General features: G+C 42.7%; 1 protein-coding gene across 9 annotated transcripts in view; it reads right to left on the bottom strand.

Moving 5' to 3' along the window:
• Nucleotides 1–13,168, bottom strand: part of LOC124072513 (AT-rich interactive domain-containing protein 1B-like) — a 190,566-nt gene that overhangs the window by 33,719 nt on the left and 143,679 nt on the right. For all 9 annotated transcript variants that reach the window (XM_046413992.1, XM_046413993.1, XM_046413989.1 and 6 more), the window contains 2 exons: nt 4,070–4,156; nt 939–1,118 (listed from right to left, as the gene is read on the bottom strand). In XM_046413992.1, coding sequence (XP_046269948.1) covers nt 939–1,118; nt 4,070–4,156 — 267 coding nt within the window. The remainder of the gene's footprint in view (nt 1–938; nt 1,119–4,069; nt 4,157–13,168) is intronic.

Consider the following 13,168-nt stretch of genomic DNA (forward strand, 5'->3'; position numbering starts at 1 on the left):
TACTTATTCTAACAATGACATTTAATGATAGATGATTTTGCTAAATAAATAAATGAGTAAATATGTTTTTTGTGTTTTATTTTTTCTAATTGGATCCTCTTTATCTGGCTTTAGGACTTGAATAAAGATCTGATTATATTTTAGGTCATATTTAAACAGAGTCAGAGAAAATTCAAAGGGTTCACAATCTTTCTAGTGGTACTAGAGATAGAGTTAGAAACAGAGGATGGATGTGTCTTTCGAAATTTGTCTTTTTGTTTTTCTCATTAGCAAACTCTCTTTGAAATCAATGACACTGATGTCAAGGCCCAGTGTGACTGTGAAATGGGGGCCAACAGTCATCATAAAAAACAAAAGCAGCTTTCCCATATGAGGCCAAACTTCTTTAAAATCCCTATAAATGAATGATACATGTATTCATTGTTCCAGTAAGACTATTTAGAAAGTTAGTCGTTCAACAAATCTGATGTCAGGTCAACAAAGGGTCTGTTTTCATACTAAATAATTCATTGTAAAGTTTGAAATGACTCATAGCTTGCGGGAAACCAAATTATCTCACTTTTAGTTTTCAACATTCTTTAAAGTTACACTGTCTGTTCCTGACAAAACTTGTTGATCTATGCTGTTTCAATGAGCCTGGATCCAAGGACTCAGTTTCTCACTACAGTTCCAACATAATGACAATCTCCTGCTAAAAGAATGAATGAGCGAACAAAATAACAGAGGACAGAAAACGGACAGATGCTGGGGGAGCATGTTTTGCTAACAGCCTCAATGAATTTTACTGAGACACATCACTGTGAAGTCCAAGCCTTTCATACGAGTTTCAGCTCCCAACTAATCAATGGGCCAATCTTTCAGAAAAATCTATTTCTTTAAGTGTATTTGTATTTTAATGTGTGCTGAAGTAATGATCGTTATAAAGCCCATGTTCCAACCTTGATGTCCATACTGTGGTCCTTGAGGTCCATAAGGGCCTGAGGGGCCGCTCTGGGAGTAGGGACCCATCCCAGGATACAATGGGCCCCCAGGTGTGGGGTGGGGGGACATAGGAGGTCCAGACTGAGGTGGAGCAAACTGAGAGCTAGACTGGTTCCTCTGTATGTTAGACATGAACCCTGAAACAGACAAATACACATAAAAGGAAATGTCAACATTCAGTTTAAATGCTAAATACCAAAACCCATACAGCTCTTCAGTAGTGAATGTGCCTGCTCTGTGAAACCAAACGTTGATTGAGGGACTGAGTGAAAGTGGATGTGATCACTCTCTGTCTCAATGAAGTGGGTATCCATTCCGTGTCCTCGTGTGAAGAGACCTTTTCTTTTGATGATACGCCATAATCTTTTAATAAGGCTTTGGCTCCAGTCACTTGTAGATACACATCAGTGAGTAACACAGAACTGGGTATACAGTGGGTATTAAACAAACATGTACAAAAAACCACAGGCCGACATGTAAAAGGAGCCTTGAGCATAAATAAACGCACATACAAAGAATGTTTAGTGAACTTCAGTGGCGAAAGCACTACATGCCCGTCAAGGCATATGCGTACCTACCTCTATGTGTGAAAGAATGGGTAAAACTGAGTAAACTCCAAATGTGTGGGCCACTCTTCACAGAATAAGGTGGTGATTTGACTATGGCTACTGTGTTATTCTGTCAATAGATGTGTCCAAGCCTCTCAGGCCCAAACTTGCCTCCACCATTCAAATTGACATTTGGAGCGATCCTCGCTTGGGCTTCGCTCTTTCAAGTTATCCCATTCGTTTTTTAAACCCACAGAAAGGTCTCCCAATCCACCACGAATAGGGAAAGGTCGCCAGACGGCCATTGAGGGAGAAAGAGAGAGTGTGTGGGCATGTACGTGTCTGTGTTAAGAGGGGATTCAGTATTGCAGATTAGGTGTAAATGGATTGGGCCCGCTCGACTGTAAACTTTGATAGCTATCTGCTTTATTGAATGAGCGTGCACAGATTGACTCTTTAGTGAGTTTTGGGTTTAGGGAAATGGAAAGGGCAAGTTGACACTTGTATAATTCCTTGTTTCTGCTAAGAGACTAAAAGAAAATGTGAGGAGAGAGGAGATAAAAGTTTTAAAATGCTACGTTTATATTCACTATATGCTTGTGCGCACATACATGCATGCACATGTTTGTGTTTCTGAGTGTGTCGGGAGAGATAAAAGAGAAAGAGAGCAATAAACGCTCTATGTGTGTGTTTGTGTGTAAGGCAAAGAGAAGGAGGCCAAGACAGAGAGAGTGTGTGTAGGAGGGAAAGACAGTGCAACAGAGGAAAAGAGCGATTGGGACCTGAAAGTGCTTAGGCTGCGAGTGCTGGGTTTAAGGAGCGAGGACATTATTGTAATGTTTTGCTTCCATTAGGGTAAGGGGATTCTGGAGAGGAGGAGAAAAAAATTACAGTGTGTAATATCGCGCTTTAAATTGCCTGGAAAATGGATGAGGAGAGGAACATTGTGCAGACAGTGCTAAAAGCAAATAACACATTCAAGGATTTCTCTCTCTCTCTCTCTCTCTCTACTTCGTTCCCTCTCCCTCTCCACACATACACACACACACATATACACACACACACACACACACACACATTAACACACACACATAAACCTTTCTGTCTTTCTGGCAAAGCGAAGGAAGCTCTCAACTGGACAACAACAACAACAGGCAGCTGGCGAAGCACGCGAGAGACAGTGAGGTAAAAAAGGGACATTCAGCGGATTTATGGAAATGAGGAGTGGAGAGGGGCTCTTAGGGTGGAAGGCATTTGAGCAAAGTGGGGTGTGTGTGTTGGGGAGGGGGGCTGGGGTGGATTAATCCTAGCTAGGAAAAAACAGCAAAAACAACAGTCAGCCCTGTTAACCGGCACTGTGTTTTCCTGGACTGGGCTGGGGAGGGCTCGAGGTTTACAGACATTAGAGAGCAGCATTAAATCTCCGGCTTGATTTCATCATGTTGGGAAATAACCTTTTACAGTCCCTCCCTTGCTTTGTCCCTCTCTTTTTCTCTGTCTTCATCCATCTCCTCCCTCTGTCTCTCTCTGATGCTAACGGCTCTTCAGTGGGTGATAGAGAAGGAGCGGCGCAGTCATTCCATTAAGTTTACATCCTAGTCTTTTAGATTTTTTGCAATGTTGTGTGGATGCAGATTTTTTTTGTTTGTGTCACGAGCAATTCTGCTGTTTTTAGCAGTACTCGAGAAGTGGCTGTAATTGCTGGAAACAATTTCTCGTTTGGCAGGCACATGTGGCCTGTGGGTTAGCAATCATGTTACAAGCCTCTGGCAAAACATTGCGGCCAAAAATGAAGTGCCTCTATCAAAAATACACATTTTGACTTGAACTAGATCCAGGATAAGTTGTCTGAATGGTTACTGTTACATATTTACCAAACCATGGTTTTCCCATGACCTAAGCTCGCCAATGATGCAGCACCATGCTAAATCCTCACATCTGTGCATAAGAGCACCTGCTCAGCCTAAACTACAACTACAACAACTATCATTTGATCCAGCATGTGTTTGAAAAGTTAAGTTGAAATGAAATGAAAGGTAAGGTGGGTAGTATATTTGCTGAAGGAACAAAGTTTGGAACAGCACAGTCCTGAATTGAGCCAAACTATCCATATTGTTTGTTTACGTCTTTGTGCTGAAGCCCTCCAGTTCCTTCAGAAAATCTCTCATTACAACAACTGCTGGTGCTTTTCTTTGAGCTTTGCCAACATACCATTTTTGCACATGTACTCCCCACTGGTGGGGAATGTAAAAAGAAAAAAGAAAAAGATTTGACTCTTTCTAAGTGCACAGCCTCTTTTAATCTGAGTGTGAGCCACAATCTGGATGTTTTTGTGGAAACTATTTATTTGGCACACAGAAAGAGACTAAAATGCATGCAATGGTCATACTAAGGACATGCATGCTAGTCACAAGCTTGCACCAAAATCATGTCATAAGCACACACATCTTTCCATTCCACAAACATTAACCACAACTTTAATTATTCTCCTGCAAGATAAAACCAACGCCCAAATGCTGGCCAGTGGCTAACACACATACCTCTCTCCTGAGCCATAGGCGAGCGGGTGATTGGAGGGTGGGCTCCATCTGGACCATTCCCAGAGTTCTGTGGGGTCACAGTGGAACCTGCAGAACAAAGTGAAGTCAGATGATTTAGACATCCACTCGATATTGTACTGACACATTTCAGCCTTACAACGGTTCAATCCTGTCTTTGGAACAAAAGCTGTCACATTAAACAAAAATGCTTTGCGTGAATTGAATTCCCTTGTCTGCATGAAAGGGAGGTCAAAAGAAAATGAATTTATATTTACTTTGCTTGCTTGAAAACTGAGGGAAATTGCAGCTTTGTTGTAAGAATAAAGAACTGAAGGACCACTTTTGTCTTTTTCTCTGAATTTCTTTCAAGGCCACTGAAGTCACTTGGTTCAAAAAGTTTTCTGCCATTTGACTGCTGCAGTAAAAACAATGAGCAAACAGCCTCAAACTGACAGCTTTAATTTGACTGAGGCTGCCCCAGAATTGTTTCTTGAGCTTCATGTCATGGGTTTGATTAAAAATTCAACCTTTACAGACACGCAGAGAGCTCAGAGAGTCACTACACATGCAGTTGTTTGTGGTTGACTATTAGCTAAATGACAAATGCACTTCCAGAGGACATATTAAGTCATTGGACCCAGTGCCACATCTTTGTGTAAGCATTAAAACCAGAGCGACCCCATATAGAAAAGCAGAGCCATCTGAGGTTCATTGATTAGATGGTTGTGCAGGTCTTTGGGCTGTGCCTGTTCCATTGAAATCCAATAGTGAGTTGAGACTCTGATTAGGACATGGCAGACAGAGACTTCGGTGGATTGATTTGGCCCAGAGGAAGGGGAGAGGTGGCAAATTAACCTTTTATCTTTGGATTCAGACCTGAGACAATGAGGAGAGGGAAGGACAAGGGGAAGAACGTTTTGTTTTTTCAAACTGTACTGGTTTACTTTGCTGTGGATGAGGTTATTCAACTCTACATGTGCAGTGATGATTGTCAGGACATATGTTTACAATTACATTACATGATTTGACTTGCTTCCATAGAGAACGGACAGTGCCAAATTAATTGTTTACTCAGGATGATACATTATGAAGTACAGCAAGCCGTATTGACACAATTTTTCTGCTGCAGTGTTCACAGTGAATAGAAATCCGTTACTATAGAGGAAACACTTCAAATTATTCAATCACACATAGAAAGTGAGCTATTTTAAAAAGTGTGTGTGTGTGTGTGTGTGCGTGTGTGTGTGAGTGATGTGTCTGTCCATAGTAGGAGTAATACATGACTGGAGGTGGCACACTCTCCACATAAACAAACCCAATTAAGTCAACATAATTGCTTTGCATAAAACTGCATAAACAACATTTCCATTCTCCCGGCCACCTACACACACACACACAGACACACAGAGACAGATGTAAATGTAATTGGACAAACAAGTGTAAATAAACACACTCAAAACACAAAAAGAGAAATGTGTAAGAGCACAAAGGCACTCACACACACACAGACACGCACACAAACACACACGCACGCACCCACAGACCCCCTGCCTCACACATGAATAGATCCAGCGGCACTGCTTCAAAGAGGGAATATTCGATTAGTTACTCTGTCACCGTGTGGCAGGAGGGAAGGGAAAACATCAGTGTGTGAATGTTACAGAAACTATAAACACTAGCTACTTGCTTCCATGTGTGTATGTACCAGCAGCGAAAGAAGAATTCCTTCACTAAAACCGGCAGTGGAGGACTTTTACATATGAATGAACGTCTGTTAGATTCAAGCCCTTGAATCAAATGAGTTCATACAATGCTGATTAAGTCCATCACTAGCAAATAAAACTCTGTATTGCACAGTAAAGACTGGTTCATCAGAGCTAAAGGGTGGAGTAACAGTGACGCAGTAGGCTGCAGGAAACAGGAGTGTGGCAGAGGATGTCATGTCAAAGCACATCCATAGGATTCAGGGTTCAAGTAAAAGTAAAAAATGTATTATATGTAATATAATAAGAAACTGCTACATTTAAGTACTCATTTGAGAATATGTATTATAAAATACAGTTTATGTATTTTAACTAGATTATTTGGATTACTATTAACAATGCATTAACGTGTACATAAATATTTTCTTACTTATAACTTATGCAGTGCATCACATTTGATTTAAAGTAACTAGCAACTATAGTGCAGTAAAAAGTACAATATTTCCCCCTGAAGTGTAGTCATTAGAAGTAGTTAGTAATCATGGAAATACTCATGTACTCATGTGTATACACCAAGTATACCTATGCACAGTGCCTTAATAAATGTAGGTCACTTAGTTATTTTCTGCCACTGGTATGTTTGAGTGTGTGCAGCTGCTTCCACCAATCTGCATGTGCACTCATGTGTGTGCTTGCTCCTGCATCAATGTGTATATGATATTAACAGTTTAAGGGACCTAAAGCCTCTTATACAGGGTCATGACCACTTGTTGCCAGAGGGACAGATTTAGCTGCAACACGGCATTAGAGGGGTGGATGGATAGTTAGGCTGAAGTACGCTAACAGGAGTTTACTGAACCCGTAGCTATGGAAGTCGACCCCATGATAAAAGCTAGCATTTGTTTGTGTGTGTGTGTGCGTGCATGCGTTTGTGTGCAGGGATGCATGCCAGGCACCAGACATGCTGTCAGACTCTGTTTGTTTGGGTGGCAGAGTGGTGGTGGCAGCAGCTTGTACTGTATGTGTGTGTGTGTGTGTGTGTGTGTGTGTGCGTGCCACTGTGAAGGTACAAATAGGGAACAGTGCCCTCCATGCTCCGCTGCTTTCTCTACACAGCCATGTAAATTGTCACCAAAGATGAAGTGAATGCAAAGACATATGAGCGTGTGTGTGTTTGTGTGTGTGTGTGTGTGTGTGTGAGAGAGAGAGAGAGAGAGAGAGAGAGGGAAAAAGAAGAAGGACAAGCCACAGAGATCCTTGTTTAGAAAGAGGAAACTGAAAAACAGATGTGAGGAGTGGTAATATTGTTGAGTCTGACGAGGCCTCTCCCCTCCCTCCTTCTTTCTATGCAATGAACGAGTGAAGCTCAGAGCACTTTGTAATTATTTCACTACCAATTACTGTCCAAACAAAGCCTCTTCTCACATTTTCTCACTTCCTCCCTCCTTTCCTTTCCTCTCCTCTCCTCTCCTCACTATCATTTTTTAACAAGGAGCCATTAAATAATTACATCCAAATAAAACAAACAGGCTCCACAGTGAGTCCTGGCACATTTAATCCGTACCATTAATAATTCATACCCTGAATCTTTGACATGCAGTTCTTCACCATGTGCTGCTGAGAGAAAGAGAGAGAGAGAGAGAGAGAGAGAGAGAGAGCTAAATGTCAGCAGTGGCTGACTGTATATCTTTCTCTGTCCACAGACAAAGACCGTGTTTGCTAGCTACTGTATGAATCAAAATCTAAAACAAACACATGGGAAGGAAATGCATCCAGCATCCATGTTCTTCTGGCTGGTGTCACTGAGCATGTTTAATTTAATATTTAAAACATTTGTCATCCTGTCTGGCTGTAACTATGTACAATGTATAACTTTCTCAGTACAAGTGTAATTTCTTGAGTACACGTGTTTCTTTTTGCAATTGAAACTGCTCTTCTACATGTCTGAGACCTTTTGATTTTCAGTGATTATATTTTTATTGACTGGATTTAAATATTTGTGATGATTCTTGCATCTTTTTTTGACATTTTTTTTGTCCTTTTTAGTCCTTGAATGCATCTTTATTTCAGTGTTTAGATCTCTTTGTGTTTGTTACTTATAGTACTATAACACAATTAGCACATGGCAATGAGATGGCATTGTTATATCTTGCTGTCCCTCAGCATGCATCTTTATCCGCTGTCTTTAATTAACACCTCCATGAGCGCCCAGCTGAGCACATACGCAAACATACAGAAATGAAAATATGCATAAAAAAAAATCCTTGCCACTCACATTTATACATTTTTAGTTTAATGGGAACGGTGGCTAAGTGCTTTTTAAAAGTGAATTTTAATTAAATGTACTTCCTGACTGGATGTTGTTATTCTGAAAGAATTGGATTGAGTATAATCTGTGATATTTGGTGGAACGTCTTCAAACGTGACTCATTCATGAGAGTGCACCTGCGCTAACGTTTATCTTTAACACTGACTTATCAGAGACCACTTGGCTTTAGAGATGAATGGGTTTGATGTTTTGATCATGTTGATGGGGAGTTTTAGAAAGACAGTGCAGGTACTACATGAAGACCAAGAGCAAACAGGAGGATATCTAGGATGAAGATGCACTTTTGGAATACAACTGAAGAGTCAAATAACTGTAATTTGCTCTTTGTAAAAATGCACTTAGCGAGCACATCCATTTTCTTCTCTTTCCTCATGATACAAGGCAGCCGGGCCAAAAGTAATGGGAGTTCATTGCGTTTTTGGAGATAATGCTCCTCACTAAAATACACATTTAAAATTTTTCCTTCGCAAGGACCGTTGAGGCAACCCTGAGTCTCCTTTGAAGAGAGGGAGTGTGGTCTTTGAAGCTTTTTTTTTCATCAGGGTTTCAAACGCAAATGCTGGGGAAGTTCAAAGCAGAGGGAGAGTACTTGTGGCCATATTTCTGTTTTGTTTCACGGTTCTGGTAATATTAAGCTTAGAAGCTACTGTGTATGTGTGTGTGTGTGTGTGTGTGTGTGTGTGTGTGTAATGACAACCTGAGAGTCAATGAAAAGACTTTTATTAATTGGAGATGAAAGGTAGGTGTGCATTAGCAGACATGTGTGTGTGAGAGTGTGCAGATATAAGCATACACCAAGACACAGCCATGCCTCTGCTTGCCTACACGTGCACACACACGCGCGCGCGCACACACACACGCACTCCCCCTTACTGTTTCTCACAAATATAGACCCCCTGGAGCAGCAGGGGCCATTTTTGCTAAAGTGAGGTAACGCCGGTGAGCACTAATAGACCAGTGTGGAATACAGAGAAAGGGCTGCTTCAGCACCATCTCTTAATACAACCCTTAGGCTGTAAATGTACACACACCTGCACCACCCAGTGAACACACACACACACATATACACACCCACCAAGGTAATATCCCCTGCTTGCCATGTCTTTAGGGGAAAGAGGCAGATAAACAGCGGGCTCCAATAATGGCGGTTTAGATCTCAATGGGTGCGAGTCAATGCCTCTCCAAGCCGGGGGCTAATGCCAGTTAACTCTCCCTGTAGGGGACGAGCGCAGGCCTGCAGTGGCTCGCAAAACAAGCGCTCTCCCAAGATCCTCATTACTTCCAATGCTGAGTAGCAACTGTAAGTAAAGCAAAACTGCAGCTTAAGCTAAAAAACAGCAAGCGGGATGTGGGGGAGAGTGAGAGCAATGGAGTGAGAGAAAGCAAGAAAATAGGTGATGGGGAGGGAAAATAATTGTGCGCTGTTAGTGTTCGGTTAGGTTTTTTCAGTCGGACGGAGTTAGAATGGGATTTCTCTAAACGGCTAACGCAGCATGCCAGCGCTATTTTTTCTCCCCCTGTTTTGGCCGACGGTGTACTTTGCGAATATAATGTCTGCAGGGAGGGCATTTTGCTGTTTCACTTCGAACATGAGCAGCCATCAGGAGGAGGAGAGACAGGGGCATGTGGGAGTGGGGGATTGACGGGTAGATGGGAGTGGGTGGGTGAGGGTGGAGGGGGTTGATGCGTGGATAGGGATGAAGACGAAGAAAAAGGAGGACAGAAGAGGAGAAAGAGAGCTGGAGGAGAGACACTGAGAAATAAGAGGGAGGAACAGAGGCAGAAATATGGATGGAAAATTCAGCCTTGTTCCTCTGTGGGAGGCCTGTACCGCAGCAATGCTCTGAGCAAAGAAAGCAGCAGAGACAAACAGAGATGGGGAGGAAAGGGTGGGGACGAGGGAACGTGAGACACAAGAGAGAACATAAGAGAAAGCAGGCACGATAAAAATAATGAGAGAAAGAGAGAGGGACAGGGACAGCCAGAGGCAGTGTTCCCACCATGCAGCCTCTTAGGGAGTGGTGTGACTAGAAAACTTGCCGGCTCCACACACTCCACACTGCAAAACACACTTGCATAAAAACTCACCGCTGCTTTCTTGTAATAACTCGCACTAGCAGAGAAAAAAATATAAGTTCTGGTTGAACGTCCCTGAGGCGTCTTTGCTGGTATGATATTTTGCAGCTTGTAAATTAGTCTTTTCTCTTCCGTTTGGAGAGTCGTTTACTGGCATTGTTTTTAAAAATGGCCACTTTGATGCGTGGAGTACTGATCTGAGGTCATCAGTCTGGTTCCTTCCAGGCGTCTATGTTTGGCCTTTGACCCCGGTGTGGAAGAGACCAGCACCACTGTAAAATACTTTTTTTTCTGTCTCTGGTTCTCATTATCATAATTAGAGAAAGAAACACATTTTCTGAAATGTTAAACTGAAAGCAAACCACAGGCTACGCTGGGGGATGATGTAAAGGACAAGGGTGGATGAAAAGCGGGTTGGAGGAGATTCACTGGGATGGACCCTAGAGCTCACTAACTGGACAGGCCTGGTCTTCTCACCCTCTCTATCTCCCACCCTCCATCCATGCCCCCTTCCTCGATCCCTCCTCCACTCGCCCTGACCTCTCTGTCCTTTTTAGGCCCTGGAAGCACTTGAAGCGGAACGCATATACACAGCTTAAACTCTCCCGAGCACTCGCCTGCGAGCTGCAATCACCTCTTTAAAAGAAAATAAAAACTTGGAGGGGTGAGGAGAGATGGAAGAGGGAGGAAAGGAGAGAATCGAAAGGGGGGGGGGGTAGGTAGGCAGAGAGCGTTAACTGGACCTCGGAGGAGAAGAGAGACAAAAAATAGAAGAGGCGTAGATGAGTATTTGTGATATTCTGCAGCAGACAGTGTGAGCTGGGCCATGGAGGAGTGTGGATGTGCTCTGTGTCAATTAGTAGCTGCACAATGTGGTAAAGTATTGCAGTTTGACCCTCAAAGCGAGGCAGGCACACAGACGCAAATGTGTAAACACACGCAGGCACACAGGCAGATGAAAATACCACCAAACATGAACCAGATCTGAAATCAGCCATAAATACAGAGTCCCACTCTAGTTACTCTTAGCTCTATTCTCGTTACGGCCTTGCAGTCTGAAACATTTCAATTCAATTCAATTCAATTTTATTTATATAGCACCTTATACAATCAAAATTGTCTCTAGGTGCTTTACAGAAACCCAGAGCCTGAACCCCCGAGTAAGCAGACAGTGACAAGGAAAAACTCCCTTTTAACAGGAAGAAACCCTGAGCAGGACCCGGCTCACAAGGGAGAACCATCCTGCTGATAGTTGGCCAGGTGAGGGGGGGGGAGAAAAGGTAGACAGGACAGAGAGGATGAAAGAGAGAGAGAGAGAGAGAGAGAGAGAGAGAAACATACATGCAACAAACATCATACATTACAAAGGACAAACATGACAGGTTGTTAAAATTGGAATTCTGAAGACTATGTATTGTATGTATTTGTTTTTTAGCTGATGTTGTTCAAGTTAGCTATAATGGCACTACATAGAAGAACGACATGGGCAGATGTTGACAGTAGACATTGGGTTTGTCAGAGGGCCGGATGCAGTTCAACATGTAGAGCTGGATGGAGAGATACATGCAGAAGGATACAGAGAGAGAAAGAAAGGGAGGGAGAGACACAAAACTACGAGGAGAACTGGACACACAGTTAGTGACATAAAATAATGAATCATATGTTGACCTAATGAGAGGAGAGGAGGGGAGAGGAAGAAGAGGAGAGGAGGTGTGGGAGTAGAGATGGTGGTGGTGTTGTGGAGGTGGGGGAACTGCTTGGTTCATCGTGTTTGTGTCTCCCGGCAGCATAGGCCTACAGCAGCGTAGCTATGATAGAGATTAAAGACTAACAGTTAGTCAGACCTGTTCTACCTGTGGCCGTATATCAAGAAGTGACTGTGCCTATGCCTACCTATGCCTACCAGCCCTACACACTTTGTTTGAGGCTAACTATACACTTTGCTAAACAGAAGGGTTTTAAGTCTAGTCTCAAAAGTGGAGGTGGTGTCTGCCTGTCGAACCCAGATTGGCAACTGGTTCCACAGCAGGGGTGCCTGATAGCTAAAGGCTCGTCCTCCCGTTCTACTTTTATGAATTCTGGAAACTGCAAGTAAACCTGCACTCTGTGATCTGAGTGTTCTATTGGGAATATATGCGACTATTAGATCCTGCAGGTACGATGGGCCTTATACTGTAGGAGAATTTTAAAGTCTATTCTGAATTTTGTAGCCAGTGAAGAGAAGCTAAGATGGGGGAGATATGATCCCTTTGGCTGATTCCTGTCAAAACTCTAGCTGCTGCTGCATTCTGGATCAGCTGCAGGCTATTAATAGAGTAATTTGGACATCCTGATAATAATGAGTTGCAGTAGTCCAGCCTAGAAGTAACAAAAGCATGGGCAAGTTTTTCAGCATCACTCTGAGAGAGGCTGGAAAGAAGGTGGTCTTAGAAACAAACACAACATTGCCATGGTGACAGGGGCACAAGGTTATCACTCATTCCCAAGTGATTAGAATGGTCAGTTATTCTAACTGCTTATGGGGGAAAATTTATTTTGATAATACTAATACTTCAGTGATAACAGCAACAGTCTTTCCTAGCTATGAACCTGCATAAATGAGTAGAGAAATAAACGATTCTGTGCAGGGCATGGATGGCTAAGGCCTTCACAGAGACTAAATCTCAACTCATTGGAACATCTATGTGATTTTGAATCATGAGCATGTAGTACTGGAGTGCTACTTTTGGATCAGAGATGAGTCAAAGAGAAGTATATTTTTTTGCAGTATATTTGTTGACACTGAAATTTGTTGTGGGATTTTACCTCGTAGCAGCAGCAGCAGCAGCAGACATGTGCATCTCTCTGCTTTATCACCTCCACCCCATCAGCACCGGCAATCTGAGCTGGTGACGACTGAGTTTCTATGCTCTGTTTGTGTGAAGTTTGATTCAATATCTATCAGGTTCAGGCTGGTAATGGATATGTCCTGTCAGCCATACTGAGGCTGAC

Source organism: Scatophagus argus, chromosome 15 (assembly GCF_020382885.2).
Source record: "Scatophagus argus isolate fScaArg1 chromosome 15, fScaArg1.pri, whole genome shotgun sequence".
Taxonomy (NCBI): domain Eukaryota; kingdom Metazoa; phylum Chordata; class Actinopteri; family Scatophagidae; genus Scatophagus; species Scatophagus argus.